This window comes from Tiliqua scincoides, chromosome 12, assembly GCF_035046505.1.
Source record: "Tiliqua scincoides isolate rTilSci1 chromosome 12, rTilSci1.hap2, whole genome shotgun sequence".
In the NCBI taxonomy this organism is placed as follows: Eukaryota; Metazoa; Chordata; class Lepidosauria; order Squamata; family Scincidae; genus Tiliqua; species Tiliqua scincoides.
The window spans coordinates 738,307-761,481 of NC_089832.1; the positions used below are offsets into that span (position 1 = coordinate 738,307).

At 54.8% G+C, this 23,175-nt stretch overlaps 1 protein-coding gene across 1 annotated transcript in view; it reads right to left on the minus strand.

Moving 5' to 3' along the window:
- Positions 1-23,175, minus strand: part of CLCN5 (chloride voltage-gated channel 5) — a 33,730-nt gene that overhangs the window by 4,790 nt on the left and 5,765 nt on the right. Inside the window, exons 2-9 of the mRNA XM_066640274.1 lie at positions 8,521-8,674; positions 5,453-5,604; positions 4,266-4,365; positions 3,896-4,086; positions 3,543-3,665; positions 2,082-2,288; positions 1,232-1,312; positions 124-666 (exon numbers count right to left, since the gene is read on the minus strand). Coding sequence (XP_066496371.1) covers positions 124-666; positions 1,232-1,312; positions 2,082-2,288; positions 3,543-3,665; positions 3,896-4,086; positions 4,266-4,365; positions 5,453-5,604; positions 8,521-8,656 — 1,533 coding nt within the window. The 5' untranslated portion in view covers positions 8,657-8,674. The remainder of the gene's footprint in view (positions 1-123; positions 667-1,231; positions 1,313-2,081; positions 2,289-3,542; positions 3,666-3,895; positions 4,087-4,265; positions 4,366-5,452; positions 5,605-8,520; positions 8,675-23,175) is intronic.

Here is a 23,175-nt window from a genome sequence, read left to right on the forward strand (position 1 = left end):
CAGCCACCCGCCACCTTCCCCTTCCCGTCTGCGCATCACCTGCAACAAATGCTGGCTAGTCTCCTGCAGGCACCACGCAGCACACAAGAATTCCCTGTGGCGCCTCGGGTGCTTTCCACTCACCTTCATGCCGAACGTGAAGATGGTGATGAAGACCTTCAGGATGAGGGCCAGCGCCAGCAGCCACATGGCCTTGTAGACACCCTTCCCAGCGGCCCGGTCGGGCAGGTCGTCCGCCTTGGTGCTGTTGGCATCGTTGATGTAGTCGCAGAGCTTGGAGGAGTCCAGAAGGCCACAGTCATTGAAGAGCTCGGAGATGAGCTCGCTGGTGCTCATGCGGGTGTACTCGTTGGGGAAGGCCAGGATGGCCGTGGCGGCCGTCACCACCAGCACCTCCGCCACTGGGTACCTGCCCAGCCGGGTGGTCTTGCGCCGGCGGCACCAGGCAATGTTGCTGCGAATGAAGGCAGCCCCCCAGAGACCCCCAAAGATGCCCAGCAGGATGAAGGGAATCAGCTCTATCAAGTGCCAGGGTGTGTGGAACTCCACATAGAAGAGGACCAGGCGGCTGTTCCCAAAGGGGTTGATGGAACGCAGGGTGAAGGCTGCCACCAGCGCCGCGAAGAAGGAGCGCCACAGCGTCTTGAGTGGGAAGTAGTAGCTGACCTGCGTGGGGGCAGATGGAAGTGGGGGAGCAGGTTCAGGATCACCTATAAGAGCCTCACATTGGAGACTCACCTTGCGCTGCCTGGTCCACTGTGGATGACCCCAGCCTCCTGCCGTAACATGGACAGTGGCCCCCCACCTTTTCAGCGGCTGAGGGTGAGAACCTCCCGTTTCTAAGCAGAGGGTCTTCAACCAACATGCCAGCATGGGCAACGCTGGTGAAGACCCAACGCTTTCACTAAATGTTTATCCCCCTTTCCTATATCAACTATACACCAAGGCATCTGACAAACCAAGACACCCAATGCACAAGGGGCAGAAGCTGTGCAGTTGGGCACAGGCAGCTCCACCCAAGGGCTACCCAGGTCTCCCACACACCCTCCATTCCTTCCACAGACTTCAGCCATGTCCAGTGCCGCTCCAGGCACAATGGTCAGCGTGGAGGGCACTGCTCAGGCAGTGGCACAAGGGACCTTGCTGGGGGAAGCAGTCCTGCAGCTGGGCACACGTTGCCTCTCAAATGACAGAACAAGCAGCTCAAGAGCTGCTCCATCACTCACGTTACCTCTTCCAGGCTGAACAGGACACCGCCGATAGGGGCGCCAAAGGCCACTGACACACCCGCAGCTGCCGCAGCTGATAAAACCTAATGAGGAGAAAAGGGGGTCTACTGAAGACAAGGTTGCTGGCATCACCTGCAGCAGCTCTACTCAGCATTCTCGCTGCACCCCAAGCTGCATGCGCTTAGCACCTGGCAACCCCAACACCCCTCTACACTGGCAGCAGCCCCCCCCCCCCCGAGCCTGAAGACAGATTTGCTTGAGAAGGAGCCTCTCCAGGGCCACCAACACATTCTGGGCAGAAGCGAGACTCCAACCGAGGAGGCCCTGACTCACAGCTCCGCCTCGGGGGGCCCTCCTTGCTCACAAAACCTTCCGGTCTTCAGTGTCGTGTTCAGCAGAAACTGGGGGCTGAGCAGTGGTGTGGATTTCTGGAAGGGCACCAACCAGCAGAGGCTGCCCACAGGAGGGAAGCAGAGTCCCACAGCCCTGGTGGGGAAGCTCAGTCCACTCCAGACCTACCAACACCCTCCACAGAACACCACCTGTGAATACTGCCCACAAAACTGCCACCTCCACTGCCGTCACACTGCTTCAGCCGCTGCTCAGCCATTTCCTTGCCAGTCAGCACAGGGCCTCAGGTGGTGCCATCAGGGAAATGAGAGGCAGGCTGTTTTCAGGCGCTCTACCCCCAAAACACAGGAGTGCAAGGAAACACCTTATGCGGAGCCAGACCCCGGGGGTACCTCTGGCCTAGGACTGTCCAGACTGCGGGGTCTGGCTGAGCCCTGGGGCTCTCTGCAGGCCAAGCTGGCACTCCAGCAGTATATGCCCCCCCCTCTCAGCTTAGCTCACCTCCCGGCGCTTGGCCTCGTTCTTCCGGTACTTGGTGAAGAGGTGGCAGAGGATGTTCCCGCAGCAGCAGGCCACATGCACCAGAGGCCCCTCCTTGCCCAGGCTCAGGCCCGAAGAGACGGCAAGCACCAGGGTGATGGATTTGATGAGCAGCGTCCACTTGCCCAGGTAGCCCCGGATGATGAAGCCACTCAGGATGGTTTTGATCTGGAATCCAAAGGTAGAGAGGCTGCTGCCCCGATGCAATGGGGGGGAGGGGGAGGCAACAGAACTGGTCAGTGCAGTCAAGTCACCAGTGGCTGGGGCAGACGCACAGGAGGAGGCACGGCGTCACGTCATCCTGCCTGCCTGTGAGGAAGGTCTTACCCGCTCCTGAGACGGGCAAACTACACAGCAACTGCAAGCCCTGAGGCGCAAAGCAAAGCCTCACCAGGCCTCTTCACTCCTGCTCGTCTTCAGCAGAGGTGCCGAAAGGGAGGGGGCAGTAAGAATCTGGGTCACACTTCAAAGGGGCATTCAGATCCCACTTCCTGAACCAGGCTGTTTTGCGACGTGGCTGTTACCCAAATAGGTTCACCACCAGCAGTACTGTTAAGGGGATGGGGGGCAATTGCCCCGGGCTCCACTCTTCTGGGGGGCCGTCCGGCAGGGCCCCCGCACTGCCCCCTCACTGCTTGTAGCCCCCTTGCTCAGCCACCCCCCCAAGCCGAAGAGCTCCCTGCTCCCACCTCTTCCCACAAGGGTGGAGGGGAGCCCCCAACACAACCTCCCTCTTTGGGGGAAAGCAGTGATTGTGATCTGCGGCTGCTTGCCAGTCAGCCCCTTGCTCCCTGGGAGGGCGGCACAGCAAGGGGGCTGCCAGCGATTAGCCACAGACCACGGCTGCCACTTTCGGCTCCAGCAAAAAACAGTGGGGCTTCAGCAGTGCCATTTTTTTTGCTGGAGCCGAAAGTGGCAGCCGTGGTCTGTGGCCACTCACAGCCCCTGTTCCTTGGCTTTGGGGGGGGGGGGGCCTTTCCACCTTTGAAAAACTGCAGGTGTGCCATCATTTCCAGGTGAGATGTCAGAGGGCATCATTTTGAAATTTACAAGAGGGTGGCCAGCTATGGCACTGCTCACCACTCCTCCCCCTCCATCCACTCTGCAAATGGTAGAGGACTTCATCCTGCCTCAAGACTGGGGTGGAGCCACCAGTTCTTGGTCACGAGGGCTCTCTGGAGCCTCCCAACTCCATGGTAGAAAGGAGGGCAGAAGGGACAGTCGCTGCTACCATGGCCTGCTTGCGCAGCTTTCCACCAGAGCACCCACTGGGCTGCTGTGGGCATGGAGTTCTGGCCTAACCCAACAGGGCTTTTCAGATGTGCTAACAGAACCCTGGGCACAAAGCAATCGGCAGCAGAAGAGCAGCTCCCCTCCGCTCGAGCACGGAGCTCCCTGGGGGAGGCCGTCAGCCCCACTCACCTCTGGGATCCCTGAGCCACAAGCGTATGGTGCAAAGCCCCTGACCAGCAGCACAGCCAGCAGGGAGAACAGCAGCGCCCACAGAACATACATGAAGTAGTCGAGGACGTAGGCAAAGGCCCCCTGCAGGGCAGAGAAACAGGGAGGGCCGGTCAACCTGCGGCCAGGCAGAAGAGGCTTCGAGGGCTGGTGAGCAAAGCCAGCATCGCTGCCCGGAGGCGCACATGCGCACTGGCCCCACTCTGCTGCATGGGATCAGCAGGCTTTGGAACGAGAGCAGCAACCTCCAGGCGAGCTTCTGGACGCAGAAAGCGCCTCCACCAAAGGACGCCACCCCTTCCACAGCCACACACCCCTTCCTGCTTGCCAGTCAGCAGCTGCGCCCAGGTCCTCCATTCGGGGCACTTGTCCCTGTCCTCAAAGGTAGTCTCTGTGGACAGCCAGCAGCAGTGCTCGTGGTTAAACCAGAAGTCCTTCAGACACACCCCTTCCTTCAGGTCCGTCATCCAGTGGGCAGAGATGTCAATCAAGCCAGCAAGCGCCCCTGCATTCGGGAAGCAGGATTTCAGGGTGCCGGAGTGGGGGGGGAGACTACCCATTACCGGTCTCCCAGCAGCCAACCCCCTCCAGAGGCTTGTTTGGGAGAGAACAGGGAAGACTCCTCCACGGCCGCTCTCCGCTCCAAAGGCCCTGCAGCGCTGGCTGCGGCATTTTGCCCCTTACCTGCCCACAGGCCTACGAGCAGCATCAGCAGCCATCCTGAGAAAGCGTCACTGACACTGTGGATCAGGGCCCAGGTGGACTCTTTGCTTCTGTTGGTGATCTGGGAGGGGAGGGAAGACAACGGATTTGAGAGGCAGAAGTTCCATGCAGTGAGCCCCCAGCATACTGAATTCCGCTGACAATGAAATCCATGGGGTCTGCGCTGGCAAACCAGAAGTGCCTGTCAGAAGCATCTAGGAGGCCCTTCACTCACAGGCTCGGTGCCTGCAGATATTCAAATCCACAGACAAGGAGTGCTGACTGTACTCCTTTATCAGCCAGGCCAATACTCCCTGCTCGCTCCACATTCGTGCAGGCATTTCAGGACACTGAAGACATGCAGGCAAACGATTGTGCCTTCTACATACATCAGCCACCAGGAATGACCATTTGAAAGGCATGGCTGGAGAAAGTGATCCCCTGCACATTTCATGCTTCAGACATGTGTGGATTTTCTCAGCTCTGGTTCCCAGATGCTTACCACATTGACCAACTACAAGTCTATGGTGTACTGAAATACTGTGCACTGTTCTGGTCACTTACACCTCAAGGAGGACACTGTACAAGCAGGAAAAGGTGCAAAAAGAGGGAAGCCAAAACCACCAGAGGGCTGGAGCATCTTCCTTGGGAGCAAAGTCTACAACTTGGAAGGGGACATGACTGAGGCAGATAAAGTTATGCTGGTTGCAGGGAAAGTGAAGAGAGACATTTTTCTCCCTCTTACAGTGCTAGAAACAGGCAATGGACTGGTGGCAAGCAGGTCATCTCACACAACAGACTGATGGGAGATTCGGGACAAAGAAAAAAAGGGACTTGTTCACCCATCATTAGCCTGGGGAATGCACCACCACAAGATGTGGAGATGGTCCTAAGTTCAGATGGCTTTAAAAAGGGGTCAGCTCCATGCCACAGCTGTGTGGCTCTGCTTGCCAGCTGCAGGCGGGCAATGGTCAGGTGGAGCTCATCTGCTTTTCTCCCTTGCTCTGGGGAAGAGGGCTGCACTCGGTGGGCCCGTGGGGCGTATCAGTACCTTTGCTGGGAAAGGAAACATTAAAAAAAAAAACCCAGAAAGGAAACCTGCCGAGTCACAAAGAAGCAGCGATCCCTGTGGGCCCCCCCCCGCCTCACTGCTACAAAACCAGACGGACCTCTCTGTGCCTGTCGCGGTCCCGAGACTTCTCGCGCACCCAGTCGATCGTGTTGAAATCTTCGTAGGTCCCCACACCAGGGAGCGGCTCCTCCAGAAAGTCCATCATCTTGCTGGCACCGTTCATCCCACCTCCATCGTATGAGGAAAAGCCTGCAGAGCAGAGAGAAAACCTGTAGGCTAAAGATGTGCCAGTCCTCGGGGCACGGAGGGCAGTGGCGTGGGCCCAGCGTAGCCCTCCGTCTTCACCGGTGGCCAGCTAGAGAGTATTTTCATTATTAAGAAAATTTATATACACTGCTTTCCATCAAAAAGTTCACAAAGTAGGTTGCAAAAGAAAATAAATGGTTCCCGGATGCAGAAGAGACACCAGTAGCAGCCTCTGGGAAAGACAGGGACTGCAAAGGGACTGCCGCTCTGCCCCAGAGACCCCAGAAGGCAGGGCATGGCTGGAGCTGCTGACAGACCCCAGGATCTGGCAACACAAATGTTGCATATGTTGAAGTTTTAATGATTCTTTTACAATTCCGAGGCGCGCATTCCAATGTTAGTTTTTCTGAATCATCAAAACCTTCTTAGTTATCTTGCACTTTTCATCTATCTTACTGCCTAACCAGGCAAAACTCATCATCTTATACAAATGCATAGCAGAAATTGGGACTGAACTGTTGATGCTATGCCAAGAACAGCAGCAATTTTGAAATCCTTGTACCTAAACTAAGAAATATCAAAATATTCAGATAAGCAAGACGTGGTTCAAATCTTGTTGTCCAATGTAATTGGAGACAGGCTACTTCTGCAGACGGAGGCCCTGCTGTGAACTACAGAAAGGTCTCCCCTTCCGAAGTCACTGTGGGGGTGGGGAGAAGAGGCTGGAGACGGCTCCCTCTTGCAACAGTCCTCCCTTCACTGTCACCCATGGAAGCTGACAGGTGCTGGAACTCTGCAGGCCACTTCAGCTTGTATGGTAGCCTCCCTCACTGGTTAGCTGCAGCTGCTCGGCGAGAGACCCGCACCTGCAGCCAGGCTGAACCTCCCCCTCCTGCCCAAGGGAGCTGCACAAGAGGACCTGCAGGCTCCTGCTGCAGCATGCAGAGGTGAACCCCAACCTGCAGGACACCTGGCATGTCTGATCTATGTCTGTGGCTGGGGGGAGACTGTGCTTTGTCCCTTCCTCCTGCCACGGTTTCCCAGGGGAAGTGACCGCACAGAGAGTGACAGGCACCACACACACCCTGAAGGCACACACACACACAAGCTAGAAGGTGAGAGACAGTGCCGCTGCACCAGGATTCTGGCCCTGCCAAGCAGGGGGCGCAGGGCAGGCAGGAATCTCTCTACAAAGACCAGCCCTGGGAAGAGAGTGCCGTGTGTGGCCAGCTCAAAGGCACTGTGTGGGGGGGCGGGGGGCGGGAGAGGCCTGGGCCCCTGCCTGTCCCAACAGAGGCACCACCGTGTCAGACGCACCTCACCTGTTGCTGCAGAAAGCAGAGGCAGCCCAGAAAGGCTCCTCCCGAGAGCCCAAGAGCAGGCCCCAGAGGACCAAGAGTGCAAAGTCATTTTCAGGAGGTGGTGTCAGAGCCGGAGTTAATCTTTAAGCACTCCCTGCTGCAAGGGAAAGGTGGCCCCAAGGACAACACAGCTGCAGAGCTCTCTCCCCTCACTCCTGGCAAACAGGCAGGTTAAAGGGTAAAGAAGAGTGTCTTGGGGGGGTGCGGCCCCTGTGACAGGTGATCACATAAGAGCTGGTCCATCCCAAGGTGCACTAACCTTCCCCAGCTCCCAGAAAGGGCATGTTGCGCACACACTCTCCTGCAGTCCTCCCTTTCACCTGCAACCTGCTGCTTTCTAGAGTCTTGCAGGCACCCAACTCCTAAATGCTGCTGCTAAGAGGCCAACTCTCACTAGGCAGTGGATCCCCCCCAATCCACACACGTGTCCCCAGGAGGGCTCCAGAGGTAGCATTCTCTGCCCATGCCCACATCTGGAAAGCGGCAGAGAGGCTGGCTGACCCTTGAGGAGGCAAACCATCAGGCAGGCAGAAGGAGGCCACCTTGGGCAGCTGCACTGTCTCACAGAGCTGTCCTGCAGTCAACTGGGCAGAAGGAAGCCGCCTTCTGCTCCCTCCAGAGGCTGCAGGGCGGCTTAGGGGGCCTCAGCGAGGGAGGTGCTCTGGCAGCCTCTGTTCCCTACTCCTTCTGCACAGCCTGCCTCCCTCAAGCACAGCCACCTCCTCTGCTCACAAGCTGACTGGAGGCTGTCCTCTGCTGGAGATGGGAAAGGAGGCAGGGAGAACCTCAGGGACTAAGGAGTCCAGCACCCTGGTCCCAACAGTGGCCTGTAGGAAACCTACCAGCAAGGAAGCTCACTCTTGCCAGAGAGACAACTGCGGAGCTGCATTGATGGGGGGGGGGGAAGCTGCAACAGGATACCCTGCAGCAGGAGATGAGTCAGGTGGGCACACACATTCACTCTGAGGGGGGCAGGTTCAGTGGGACAGCCCCCGGGCTTCACAAGCATAAAAGTTACCCTCTTCAATTCTCTCCTCCCCCCACGTTACAGAAGTTAGTGGGCCAAAGATCCTGGCCAAAGTGTGGGCCGCGGAATCCCCAAGAAGCCCAGGAAGGGGCTGCCAGCCAGAGGGAGGCACATTCAAGACTTTGCTCAAATGCCAGTTTGTCTGAGGGCCCAATGTGGGTCAGAAAGTGCCACACTGGCAGCAGGTCACCAGCAGGCAGAAAGCAGCCCCCGTCACAGACACTGCAGTTGGCTCCCCCAGCTCCCATACTGCCTGCACCTGAAGCCACCTTTCTCAGCAACAGAGGGAGGGAAAGGGTGAAGCTCCACCCACACCTTTTGGTTCTCACAAGCATCAAGTGGGGGAGGTTACGCAACACCGCAAATGTGCAAGAGTGCGTCGTGAATGGAATCGCTTCTGTGAGACAACCAGCACACACAGGGGTTCCAGGCCAGCCGCTTCCCTGCCACAGTCACAGGTTCAAGCAAAAGGTGCAGGAAGGGGCCCGTCCAAGCAGGAGACGGCAGGGCAAGCAAGTGCCTGAGCACTACCTTCTGCCATTTCTCCGTCCAGAGGAGGGTCATCATCGCCCAGGGAGAAGTCCAGTGCTCCCCCTGCCACCTCCACCAGGTCTTCATCACTGGTGCTGCTGTGGAAACTGCCCCGCTGGAAGCCTTTGCTCTCCATTGCCAGGAGGCCCGGGACCTGCAGCAGGGAGAGAGCAGAGAGGTTACTCCTGCCAGGCGTGGCACAGACGTTGCTACTGATGGCCTCGACAGGCATCCCAAAGAAACAAGCCCAGAAGGCTGTGCAGTAGGGGCACCCAGCTCTGCAGAACCCCAGAGGCAGCCCCCAAGGCAACAATCTCCTGGTCCCCAAGGCAGTATGTGCTGTAGACCTTCAGAAGTCCCACCAGTTCCCCCTGAACTTGGAGGTTCCAGGACACCGTGATGGCCAACAGCACTGACAGAGCTCTCCTGCTCCGGGCACTTGTCCAATCCTCCTTTAAAGCCATCTAAGTAAGCCAGGGGCTGTTGCCATATGTTGTGGCAAGGAGTTCCACAGATCAATTCAGAGCTCTGGGCAAAACTCTTCTCTTTGTCCTGAAACTCCCACCAATCAGTCTCTCTGGATGCCACGGAATGCCAGCGTTAAAAGGGAGTGGGCGTTACAAGGGAGGGTACAAGAACTTATTGGGGGGCTGGGGCGTTCAGTGGGAGTGTTGCCCCCATTTTGGGTGCTGAAGGTCCCAGGTTCAGTCTGTGGCAGTAGCTCCAGACAGGGACGGGAACGCTCCTTCCACTCAAGACCCCGGAGAGCAACTGCCAGCCAGCACAAGCATCCTGCTGAGCCACAGAAGGTGGACCAGGGCAGTCCCACTCAGCTCCAAATTTATTACACTTTAATGCAGCCTTTCCTCCAAGGCACTCAGGATGGTGTACTTACTTCCCTCCTTCTGTTCTCACAACAGCCCTCTGAGTTAGGTGAGGCTCAGCTGACTGGCTCAAGGGCATCCAGGAAGCTTCATGGCCCAGGGGGATTTGGACATGGGTCTTCCAGGTCGAAGTCCAGCTCCTGAACCACAACACCATCCTGGCTCATTTAATCACCCTTCTCCACATCCTTCCACCTCTACTTCTCCCACCAAGTGCAATGCCTTCGATAAGTGGGGAGGGGGCGAGAGGGAGAATACCCGCAACTTTACCAAACCTCAAACTCTGCAGTTCAATTAAGCCATTTCTGCCCAAAGTTGCATATACGCAACAGGAATCAAATGTGCACACCTTTGGGTTGGGCAGAAATGGGTTAACCATCTCCCCCAAGAGTTGACCAGCCATTCGGGTCTTGCGCAGGTCCTTCCAGATTGTCTCACTGTGGGCAACATGCCCCCAGAGGGCCACACTATGCTTCTAGGGGGCCACATGGAAAACACAGAGCACCAGGGGAACCACCCAGACCCCACACCAGGAGAGCCAGTCATTCCAGCCCCAGAGACGGCATGCGAGAAGCTGGCAGGATTCTCTCCAGGGCAGCCAGCAGCTTCCTGCAGAGCTGAGAATCTGAACACAGGAACTGCTAGGCAGCCATGAATTGCCGGGTGCAGCAGGCAGGTGACTTAGCAAACCTTGCAGCAGGGGGGAGGGCTCAGGAGAAAGACACAGCCACGCCCCCCACTAAAGCAAGTGGCAGAAGGGGGGTAGACCGGGGAACCAGCAGGAACTGGGCACTGCCAAGCAACAGGGCTGATCCAGTGGGACTGGAGCAGCTCAAAGTCCTGCCACAGAAGCAACTGGCTGAAGCTGAAGCTCCCAAGTCAGAAAGGGTTTCCTGTAAACCAAGAGGGGGCTGTGGGAACCCTCCCTGCCTCAAGGAGAGAGGAACTCTCTGATCTGGCACCCACACACGTCACTTTCCAGGGAAGCAAACACAGAGACACTCAGGAGCCAAGCACAGCAGCCCACTGGGCAATGCTGAAATGGTCCACGCTTTCTGGCTTCCCTCATCAGAAGGGCCAAGCGCTGCTCTCCTCCTGACCGAGAGAGAAAGCACGGCTGAAACTGGGCCAACCGCAGGCAGGACGCAGCATCTGGAGGCAGAGAGGCCAGTGGCTGCCCCCGGAAATACTGGTCCGACCAGCTCCAGAGCCTCCCTCGCAGCTCCTCACAGGGCCCTCCGGCTGCTCTCCCCAAGCAGCCAGCAGGTGGCACTCTTCTTCCCAGGATTCATACCCTGCCACGTTCCAGAATCCTGAGCCCATCAAGCTGCAGAGCCCTCACCACATTTTTTTCAGGGATGACCCACATGCGTTCCTACATCACTCCGTGCCTTGGCAGCTGAACAGGCAAGTGGGTCAGACCAAAGACAGAGGCTGGCCTTTTAGCCCTTGGCAACAGGAGCGCTCGGTCAAGGCACAATCTCATCTGCAGGGGAAACTTGCTACCAGTTGAGGTTGCAAGTGTGAGTGACCTATTTTTCCTCAGTTGACCCAGTCCCCATCCATGCTTGCAAATGGAGAACCAAGGCAGCGAGCCAGCAACTCCTGAAGCCCACAGCAGCACCCTTAGCCCTGCTTCAACCCCACCTCCATCTATCTATTAGACCACTTGGCAGTTCACAGCTTTCAGTGGCAACAGTGGGAGCAGGCCCTCATCTCGATGGACCAGCAGCCTGAGTCCTCAACCAAGGCCCCAAGCAGAGAGGCGTTTCCCCAGCCAGTGGCCAGAGACCCCTTTGTGGCTGGATACGCCAGAACTGAAGCTTCCCTGAATGTAGAGGGAAAAACAAGACCCAAAGCCTTTGCCTTGGTTCAAACCAGCCATTTTCAACCACTGTGCCATGGCACATTGGTATGCCACGATTCACAGGTGTGCCACAGAATTTGGGGGAAGGTCATTTCATTTATTAATAAGGACAATGGGGGATGTGAGCTCCCCCTACAGCATGGTGTGCCTGGGCAGTTGTCAAAAACCTGATGGTGTGCCTTGACAATTTTAAAGCCTTGTTAGTGTGCCATGAGATGAAAAAGGTTGAAAATGGCTGGTTTAAACTGTGTTCTTGGATACTCCTAAGAAGAGCCCTGCTGGGTCAGGTTAAGGGGGCCCACTGAGTCCAGCATGCAGTTTCCTGCAATAGGTAACCAGCAGCCCCAACGGTGAAACCCCAAAGTGGGAGAGGGAGGCAGACCCCCTTGCAATGGTTGGTGCCCAGGCCTTCTGCATGGAAGCAGAGGCATTGCACACCCATCATGGCTGAGAGTCCGTCATCAACCTGTCGTCCAGGAGTTCGTCAACCCCTGCTGGGCACTCCCCAGGATTTCAGATAGGGGGTCTTCCAGCCCTCCCCAGGAATGCTGCCAGCACTGAGCATGGGACTTTCTACACCCCCTGCTCAGGTGTTTCTGCATGAACAGCAGGGGACCCCACCTGGCAGGCTCAACAATGTCCCTCAGAGCAGTGCTGCAGACTTTCTTGGCTACGAGCCCCCCCCCCCCCAACTACTTCTTAATCCCCAGGAAGCATTTGTGGGGAGGCTCTCTCCTGTTAGCGGGATAAACAAGCAAGCAACAGAGGGGGGCAAGGACCCAAATGTCTTTTTTTTTTTTAAGACAGGGTTAAACAGATGCCCAGTGGAGTTCCATCAACAACACAAAAACACCACCTGATCTCTCACCCTCTCTGAGAGAGTGAACATCTCTCAGGTTCACTTCCATCACTTCTTAATCTTAACCTCTTGCAGGACATCTGTGGGACTTCATGTTCACTTTCTTATTAGGCACAGAAAATGCAAGAAAGCACCATGTTATCCCTGCCTTTCCCTTCCCCACAGCCACGGGATTTAGGAACAGAGGACACTTTGTTCTGCTGGCGACTATTGTGTCAAAGACAGGCTTGCAACTCTGGGCCTCTAAGACTTGTTTGCTAGAACACTGTCTGAGGGCACTTGGAAATTTCCAGCAACAGTAGAACAACTGCTCAGAAACAAAGCCAGAGGGGTCCTCTGGAGCACTAAAGAAGCATGACCTAGGAAGGTCTCCTCACACAAGACAAGCAGATGGCACCTGGGGGTGCTGATCAGAGCAGACTGGAGTCTCCTCAGACAAACCTGAGCTGCTGCTATCACCATGCGAGTCATGCGCGCTGGCTCACCTCACCGTCATAACCTCCTCTTTTGGACACCGAGAGCAGTGAAAAGAAAACAGCCCAGTTCACTTGGTGCAGAGCTCCCCCCCCCCGACTGTTAAGTGATCTCTCCCTCATGGCTGTTACATGGACAACTGAGACAAGGTTGACCATCTGATACGTTAGACATGCTGGACACACAACATTCACACCAAGGAAAGATGCAATCTCACAAGCCCTTTCACGGTGCCTGACCAGCTTCTGATGCTTTCCTGGGAGGACTCCTCCCGGCCCCTACTATCAGCTCCAAAAAGGAACACAGATTATACCCCCAAACACACAAACAAGCCTCTCCAATGAGTTGCACAATGAGTTTCCAACATGCTCGATTACAACCTTTTCTGCAGTGTCACCCTCTTCTTGCGCAAGAGACTGCAAGGCTCACACTCTCCTTCCTGGCTGGCATCCCAGAACATGCTCCTGCAATCCTCCTCTTTCAGGTCACATCACCCCCAAGTCCACAAAGTTTCTTGCAGGAAGTAGAAGGCCTCCCTCCCCTTCTGGAGTCCATGGCTGGCACCATGCCACTGAGGTCAGTCACTTCTGGAAATACGTAAAATGCCCTGGAAGGAGCACCAAATGGCTCTCACCAGGTGAACACTCAGGTTGTGTGTGTCATGTCTTCAAAGAATACTGTTCTCTGAAAGTCAGTTGCTTTGGGCTCAGCTGAAGTCTGGACAGTCTGAAGAACTCATTAGCAGATGCTCACGGGAACATCCTGTGATTGAGGTATTTCTGTGCCATCCTGTTAAGACAGCTTTGTCCTGTCCAGAGAACCTGAAGGATGCTCTGATGTTGGGCTTCTGAATTGTTCCCTCCAGGGGCACATACAAGGAATGGTTGTACCAGGGCCAGGCCAGGCTGCCCACGGGCTACTGCTCAAGGTACCCCGTCTGTCTCTCAGGATCACTCAGCTATGGACAAAGCAGCAAGAAGGAACCAGGTGCCCAAGCCCTGTGACAAACTTCTCCAAAGGTCCCAAAGCTGCTGGGTAAACAGCTGGGGGGGGGGGAGGCAGCTTGAAACAGCAACCACCCCATGCATCTCTCAATGGGGCAACAGCCTCCCCTCCCCCCAGTCAAGCGTGAACAAGAAAGCTGGAATGTCAGTATTGAGCAGAACCCATTGAGCATCCAGGCATCAGGTCCACTCACAGAACAAGGGCAAAAGAGAGCAACTTCACCCCACGCACACTCCATTTAAATCCTTTGCATTTGTGCATCAGGTTCCTGATCTGCTCTGGCCACCGATATTTCCTCAGGCAGGTAAAAGCTCCGGCCCTGAGCGCAGCCATTATTAAAGCGCACTTCTTGTTCCTCAGAGGATGAGGTCCAGAGACAGGATGCTGTCCACAGGAACACACTGTCTGCCAAGAAGGGGGAGACGGGCAGGAGCGGCCAGGCAACACAAAGCTGCACAGCACAGGCTGGCGCCATCTCTCCTGGTGTTCTTCGCTCCGCATCACAGGCTCCTCTGGAAGGCCTTCCAGCTCTGCAGAAAAGCACTTGCCTGGCCTTGCTCTGAGGCTTTGGATTCTGCCTGCCTGTCTGTCGCAATTATGAGGTGGCTGATGGAGGCGAAAGGTGGCACAGAAATACCTCAATCAACCAATAAATCCCCCCCCCCATTTACATCCCAATTACTACAGGGGATGCGAGGAGGGCCCAAAGGAAGGCCTGGGCAGCGGCAGAGGGGCCCAAGGCAAAAAAGGTTGGGGGACACACAACAAAATGTCTGAAGCAGTCCCCTCAACCACAAGGTCTTTGGCCCACCTCAGCCAGTCGTGAACACTTCCGTGTGCCTTGCTGCCCAGTTTTGGGAAGGGACTCTACAGCTGGCCGACCAGGCAGCCATCACAGGGAAAACCCGAAAACAAAGAGTTCCACAAAGAGTTCCCTGGCCCTCGGGACCAAGCAGGAAGCCCACCTCGCTGCTCGCCTGTGCCTGCACCACAGAATCTCCCTCCGGGCTCTCTAGAACATGCCCACCTGACCTAACATCTCACCAGGTGTCTTCACCAGAGTCCAAGCACAGCACAGCGCCTGGCACCTCCAGTTTCTGCTAAAGCCACATTAAAGGGCAGGCAGTCTCCAAAGCACCTCACAGGGAGGGAGTCTGCCCAACGCACAAGACTACCCCTGCCATGTGCCAATTCCTTGGATCCCAGCCACCTACACACACACAAAGGCATCCCTGGAATGAAGACACACAACTGGATGGGGTGCTGGAGGAACGGGAGAGGGGCCTGCTGTCTCAGACAAGGTCAGCAGAAAGCCGCGGGTACAGTCAGAGGGGAGCAACTCTTGCACGCCTCCAAGCAGCCTGTAGTTCAAATGCACTCAGTTCTGCAGAAGCACCAGAATAGAATCACCATAAACCAAAGCACAGATGAACTGACGTTCCAGGAGGCCAGTGAGAAAGTTAAACAGAAACGTTGCATCACTGCGCAGGCAAACAACTGCGCTGTTTGATTTTTCCCTGGAAATGTTTTGCTGCCTTCTTGGCAGAGGCAACTGCGGTTGCTCCGAGTTCCTTCCTCTATGCTGAGTAAGCTCCTTACTGGGAGCACAGAAGCTGCCAGTCACAAAGAGGGGGGGCATTCTCAGGCGAGCACCTCATCCCAAGCAGCCAGCAAAATGGCCAGGAGCAACCCAAAGACCAACAGGGCACCCAAAATGGCCAGCCTGCCAGGCCTGGACGGGAAGCAACCAGCCTTGCTTGTAGAGAAGCCACAAAGAAGCGAATCTGCACCAAGAGAGGCTGCACGAGCTGCACATGCAGAGAGGGGCACCTGGTCACCAGCAAGTTACTGTCAGACCAAGGGCCATTCCAGTTTTGGTGGGGCTTTGCAGCACACAGCCTAATCCACACATGACAAGCCAGAACCCGGCAACATTTCAACAGTAGTCTCTGAACCCGAGAGCAGGCCTGCTGGATCAGGCCAAAGTCCTGCCTTGAAACAATGGCTGGCCAGGGCCTCCAGAAGGCCCCAGGCACCTCCTCCTGCCTGTCCTGCATTCACCACCAATCCATTGTGCTACGAGTCACAGAGCTCAGGCACAGCAGAAGAGGGGAAAACAAACCTCCCTTCTTGTCCCAGCACCCACCATTCATCACCATGCAAACCGCAGGTCACCTTTTCCATAACCCAAGAAGGCCTCCCTTGCAGAGAAGGTGCTCCAACCCCTGGGTCACTGTGGTCCATATGGCACAAGGGCCCTGTTGCACAAAGTCTAGTGGGGGGGGGCACAACCCCTTGTGACACCACCTTGAACAGGTTTCGAGATCCCAGCTGAGAATCATGACCCAGAAGGGAGACCATTTGCCAACCAGCTCAAGCAGATGTCTCCTTCCCCTTTGGCAAATGCATCACAACAGGTCTCTTGGCGCTGCTCTTTCCTTTTCAGAGGATTGTGGGAAGCAACATTCCTTCTACCCACCATATCTGATTAGGCAGGAGAGATGCAGGAAATGACGCACCCAGTTTGGCAATTACATGACTGGCATTCCACCACACGCCATGCAGCTCAAGAAAGGGAAAGGAAAACCGGAACTTGGCCATGGATGGCAAAGGTTGGAAAATGCAGTCCCAATTCTGCAGTGACCAAACAGGGATGGTCACCTAATGTGGTTGTCCTGGGTGTGGTTGCTCTGGTGCGATGCAACTCCAGGGGCACCCCCAGGAGATGTGCCAGGGTAGTGTGAATGGGACTGCTGGGAGAACACGCTTCCTCCTCGCTCACAGCCACCAAAGTATCTTCCGGTGCCAGCACAAAGCTCTCAACTCCACAGCTTTTCTCTACAAAGCTTGCCCCTCCCCCCACTCAGAGTGGGAAGCAGATGTTCAGCAGCTGAGTCCCAGCAGAAGAGGGAAGGGTGACAAGATCTCCAGGTTCAGGAACTCACTGCAGAGAATTGAGGCTCTCCAAAGAAGCTCAAGGATTTCTCAGGGGCCGCCTCCCAGTTGCGCGACACAGTGAGACAGAGCAAGTGTCACTCAGGGAGAGACCCCATTACACACCCCGGCCCCCCAACCTTGAGCAATATTTCCCAAGCTCAACCAGATATGCTGGTGGCAAAAAAAATAAGCTAAGGGACTATTCATATGCACAGGTGTCAACTCCCTCACACCGTCTCCTCCATTCAGAAATACCACCATCAATACACAGCAAGCCTGCCCACGTGTCCTGGGTGCCCCCACAAGCTCCCCTCTAGGTCCAGAACCCATTGCCTCACCATTTCAGAGACAGCCAGACCTTCCCAACAGGCACCACAACAGCAGCAGGAAGGAGTTTGCCCAGGCTCACAACCAATGCAGGCCATAACTGCCACACGGGGCCACCCTAAGAACATAAGAACAGCCCCACTGGATCAGGCCAAAGGCCCGTCTAGTCCAGCTTCCTGTATCTCACAGCGGCCCACCAAATGCCCCAGGGAGCACACCAGATAACCTGCAAGGCTTCCTGGGAATTGTAGTTAAGAACATAAGAACAGCCCCACTGGATCAGGCCATAGGCCCGTCTAGTCCAGCTTCCTGTATCTCACAGCGGCCCACCAAATGCCCCAGGGAGCACACCAGATAACAAGAGACCTGCAAGCCTTCCTGGGAATTGTAGTTAAGAACATAAGAACAGCCCCACTGGATCAGGCCAGAGGCCCATCTAGTCCAGCTTCCTGTATCTCACAGCGCCCACCAGATGCCCCAGGGAGCACACCAGATAACAAGAGACCTCATCCTGGTGCCCTCCCCTACATCTGGCATTCTGACATAACCCATTTCTAAAATCAGGAGGTTGCGCGTACACATCATGGCTTGTACCCCGTAATGGATTTTCCCTCCAGAAACTTGTCCAATCCCCTTTTAAAGGCGTCCAGGCCAGTCGCCATCACCACATCCTGTGGCAAGGAGTTCCACAGACCGACCACACGCTGAGTAAAGAAATATTTTCTTTTGTCTGTCCTAACCCTCCCAACACTCAATTTTAGTGGATGTCCCCTGGTTCTGGTATTATGTGAGAGTGTAAAGAGCATCTCCCTATCCACTCTGTCCATCCCCTGCATAATTTTGTATGTCTCAATCATGTTCCCCCTCAGGCATCTCTTTTCTAGGCTGAAGAGGCCCAAACGCCGTAGCCTTTCCTCATAAGGAAGGTGCCCCAGCCCCGTAATCATCTTAGTTGCTCTCTTTTGCACCTTTTCCATTTCCACTATGTCCTTTTTGAGATGCAGCGACCAGAACTGGACACAATACTCCAGGTGTGGCCTTACCATCGATTTGTACAATGGCATTATAATATTAGCCATTTTGTTCTCAATACCCTTCCTAATGATCCCAAGCATAGAATTGGCCTTCTTCACTGCCGCCGCACATTGGGTCGATACTTTCATCGACCTGTCCACCACCACCCCAAGATCTCTCTCCTGATCTGTCACAGACAGCTCAGAATCCATCAGCCTATATCTAAAGTTTTGATTTTTTTGCCCCAATGTGCATGACTTTACACTTACTTACAGTGAAACACATCTGCCATTTTGCTGCCCATTCTGCCAGTTTGGAGAGGTCCTTCTGGAGCTCCTCTGGTCTTCACCACTCGGAAAAGTTTGGTGTCGTCTGCAAACTTAGCCACTTCACTGCTCAACCCTGTCTCCAGGTCATTTATGAAGAGGTTGAAAAGCACCGGTCCCAGGACAGATCCTTGGGGCACACTGCTTTTCACCGCTCTCCATTGTGAAAATTGCCCATTGACACCCACTCTCTGTTTCCCGGTCTTCAACCAGGTCTCAATCCAGGAGAGGACCTGCCCTCTAATTCCCTGACTGTGGAGTTTTTTCAGCAGCCTTTGGTGAGGGACCGTGTCAAACGCCTTCTGAAAGTCCAAATATATAATTTCCATGGGTTCTCCCGCATCCACATGCCTGTTGACCTCTTCTGTCTTCCATCGAAGACCGCAATGCTCACAACATCACAATTTCTTCTGCTGCAGTCATGAAACCAGACAGCTCATGAACAGGCACAGTGGCTCTGGGGAAATCAGCTGCCCCCCAAACTGACCAAGTTTTGCTAGAACCCTCTACATACTTAGAGCCTGCCTGCTTGGTCCAATAGGCTCACAAAAGAGCCAGTGCAGCAGATGAAGGGGAGAGGCAGAGGGACCCCAACACCAGGACAAAGCAGTCCCCCCTCTCCCCAAACTGCTGTACTCCAGAGTTGAGACTGGCCTTATCACTGACCATCGAGTCTGGAAACCGCCGTCTTCCTATACAAAGGACACAGTCAGAGCAGAGCAATTCCTACAGCACATTCAAAGTGCACCATGGCCTGAGTGGAGAAAGGAAGGATCAGCCCCATTTTGGGCTTGTGTTCTTCCTCCTTGGCTGCAAGATGGGCGGCTTTGGCGAGAAAGAGGAAGGAATGCACCCAGCCTCCACTGCCTGGTTGAGGACACTTTGTCGCAGTGGCAGTGTGCTCCTAGAGTGTTCAGAGCACCTCAGCAAACCTGGCAAGGACCTTTGTGCTAAAGGTCAGTAAAGGGGTGTGTGAGTGGGAGAGGGTGGTTTGCTAAAGACAGTTCTGAGTCAGGAATGCTGGTCACAGCTGGAAGGCACTGGATGCAGGCTGCTCTAGGGCTGGTCAGAGCCTGGGCAGGAGCCTGCATGGGGCCTCCACCACAGGGGTGGCAGCAGGCTAGGCTGCCTCTCAAGGCAACAGTGGAAGCAGCCCAAAAGTCGGGGGGGGGGAGTTGTGGGGGTCCAGCACAGGGCTTCAGCCCAGGGTACCCAACGACATAGCACCTACTGCCGGGGGTTCTGTGATGGAGGAAAGGCCAGCAACCAGTGCCCCAGGCAAGCAGAAGGGGAGCATGGCCAACTGCTCATCCAGGCGAGACTTGGCAGGTTCTTGGCTCTCACTGCCTTTCACATTTTCCTTTCAGGCCTGAGCTTGGAGAACTGCATTCTAGACCCTGAAATGAAACTATCAAAAGTTGAAGCAGGCTGGAAAGTAGCTGCCCACCTGGACTAAATACCTCAATGCCAGCCAGGCTAGAAGGGAGAAAAAAATCAGCTTAGAGACCAGCCTCCAAGAGCACAGGAGTCTGTCAGTGTTGCGTGAAGCCAGGATACACTCCTTTGACTGTCCTTACTGGCCAAAGACAATGAAACCACAGACCTGAACTCTTCTGGAAGCCACATCAGGCTGATGACTCCTCCATTCCAACCCATTTGCATCACACGTCTCTCCCTGCACAAATAAGAGCCTGTCGCGGTGGGCAGGAATGATGGGGCAGCTGCAAGTCGCTTCAGCCCGAACTACAGGCTGACAGTGCCGTGCCACGTGGCACCTCAGCACCAAGAACCCACCAGGCGCAGCCCTCTCCATGCAGGGGGAAACACCTTCCCTCCCTTTGGCTGGCATCCTGCCAGCAGCAAGCAGCACCCCCTGGCCACAGTATGAACTGGACAGCACCTGGCACCTCCACACACCCCACAGCCACTGCAGACCCAACCCGGTCAGAGCACTCCTGCGTAAACAGTTCATTGATACAACAACACAACATACATTCATACTCGTTAGCAACGAGCCTTGCTGGAAAGGCACTCTGGGAAGAGAACAAGCCCCTCACTCCCAAGGATGACCTGCCATCAAGTCTGCCCACCCAGGGGTTTTATACCCCACCTAACAAGGGCCCCCAATGCATCTTTTTTCTAGCTGCTTGTTTTCAGCCTATGATGTGGGGCTTTTGTCACAAACAACAATTAGAGGCAATAAGCCAAAAGAACATACAGGGTCAGGATATCAGAGAGGGGCGAACATGAGTGCCTGGCAGTGCAAACAAGCTTCCCCCCAGCAGTGAGAAACCAGCAGGGATGGAGCCAAGTGAGCATCGTGGGGTAGGAAGCCTTACAACTGAAAGGGGGCCTCCAGTGGGCTTCCCCCCAGTAGACTCCCAGTGGGAAGGAACTGCTGGGGCCTCTGATGGCAACCTGAGTTGATGGGCAGAGACACTGCTCAAGCACCCTGGTCCCAGGCTGTTTCAGACAACCGCCCTTTCACCTGCCTGGTCACTGGCTTGACAGGACAGCTGTCCTCCAAGGGCAGATTCCAGGTCAAGGAGCCCCAGCTGCTGGTCACAGGGAGCCCTTCTCCTCTAAAGTGCTCCACCTTCCATGGGATGAAAACGCAATGGGGAAAAACCAGCACTAGGATAAGGACAGACTGGGGAGGGTTGGCAGTTGACCTCTGGGGGCTGGGGGATAAGAATAGGCCCTCGGTTTGGCTGTACTTGTTGTAAGAGGCGACTAAACAGCCACCGGGTAGATGGGACTCGTCAGCCTGGGAAGGCAGCTCATCTGAGAGAAGGAAGACTCTGATCCCAAACCTCCACTGCCTTGTGGCTACATCCAGTTATGGAAAAGGCTTCAGGAGTCAACCTCCAGGCAAAATCCGGAGCCGGAGTCCCTGAGGCTGTTCATGGCTGAACATAAGAACAGCCCCACTGGATCAGGCCATAGGCCCATCTAGTCCAGCTTCCTGTATCTCACAGCGGCCCACCAAATGCCCCAAGGAGCACACCAGATAACAAGAGACCTCATCCTGGTGCTCTCCCCTACATCTGGCATTCTGACTTAACCCATTCCTAAAATCAGGAGGTTGCGCATACACATCATGGCTTGTACCCCATAATGGATTTTTCCTCCAGAAACTCGTCCAATCCCCTTTTAAAGGCGTCTAGGCTAGATGCCAGCACCACATCCTGTGGCAAGGAGTTCCACAGACCGACCACGCGCTGAGTAAAGAAATATTTTCTTTTGTCTGTCCTAACCCGCCCAACACTCAATTTTAGTGGATGTCCCCTGGTTCTGGTATTATGTGAGAGTGTAAAGAGCATCTCCCTATCCACTCTGTCCATCCCCTGCATAATTTTGTATGTCTCAATCATGTTCCCCCTCAGGCGTCTCTTTTCTAGGCTGAAGAGGCCCAAACGCCGTAGCCTTTCCTCATAAGGAAGGTGCCCCAGCCCCGTAATCATCTTAGTCGCTCTCTTTTGCACCTTTTCCATTTCCACTATGTCCTTTTTGAGATGCGGCGACCAGAACTGGACACAATACTCCAGGTGTGGCCTTACCATAGATGTGTACAACGGCATTATAATATTAGCCATTTTGTTCTCAATACCCTTCCTAATGATCCCAAGCATAGAATTAATAATAATAATAATAATAATAATAATAATAATAATAATAATAATAATAACAATAATAATAATAATAATAACAACAACAACAACAACTTTACTGACCAGGTCGAAAGCCTTTGTGAGATCTATGAAGGCTATAAAGAGTGGCTGTCGTTGTTCCCTGCATTTCTCCTGCAGTTGTCTAAGGGAGAATACCATATCAGTGGTGGACCTGTTGGCTCGGAATCCACACTGCGATTCTGGATAGACGCTCTCTGCAAGTACCTGGAGCCTCTTTAGTACAACTCGGGCAAACAGCTTTCCTACAACGCTAAGGAGAGAGATGCCGCGGTAGTTGTTGCAGTCACCCCTGTCACCTTTGTTCTTGTACAGCGTGATGATGTTTGCATCCCTCATGTCTTGAGGTACTCCACCTTCTCTCCAGCAGAGACAGAGGATTTCATGCAGCTCAGTGACGATGATCTCTTTGCAGCATTTTAGGACTTCAGCAGGGATGCTGTCTTTTCCAGGTGCCTTGCCAAAGGCAAGGGAGTCCAGGGCCACGTGAAGTTCTTCTAGGGTTGGTTCACTGTCAAGCTCTTCCAGCACAGGCAGGCACTCAATGTTGCTCAGTGCTTCTTCGGTGACTACATTTTCTCTGGAATATAGCTCAGAGTAGTGCTGCACCCAGCGTTCCATCTGCTGCGCCCGATCCTGGATGACCTCGCCTGTGGCAGACTTCAGAGGGGCAATTTTCCTCTGTGTTGGACCTAGGGCCAGCTTGATACCATCATACATCCCCTTGATGTTGCCCGTGTCAGCTGCTATCTGTATCTCAGAACAGAGCTGGAGCCAGTAGCCGTTAGCACATCTCCTGGCAGTCTGTTGGACTTTGCTGCGAGCAGTTCGGAGGACCTGCAGGTTGCGCTCACTGGGACAGGCCTTGTATGCTGCTTGAGCTCTCCTCTTTTCCTCAATGACTGGTGTCAACTCCTCAGAGTGGGCTTCAAACCAGTCTGCTGCCTTGTTGGTCTTCTTGCCGAATATGGACAAGGCGGTGTTGTAAACGGTATTCTTGAAATGCTCCCATCTGTTGGATGCGTTTGCGTCGGCCGGGCCTGGAAGAGATTCCTCAAGCGCTTGTGCAAATTCTTCCACTTTCCTCTGATCCCGGGTCTTGCTGGTATCAATGCGAGGTCTTCCTTCCTTTTTCATGTGATACAGTCGCTTTGTTTGCAGTTTCACTCTGCTGCACACCAGGGAGTGGTCAGTGTCGCAGGCAGCACCATGATAACTGCGTGTGATCTTGATGCTGGGAAGGCTGGAGCGTCTGGTGAGGATCAGGTCGAGC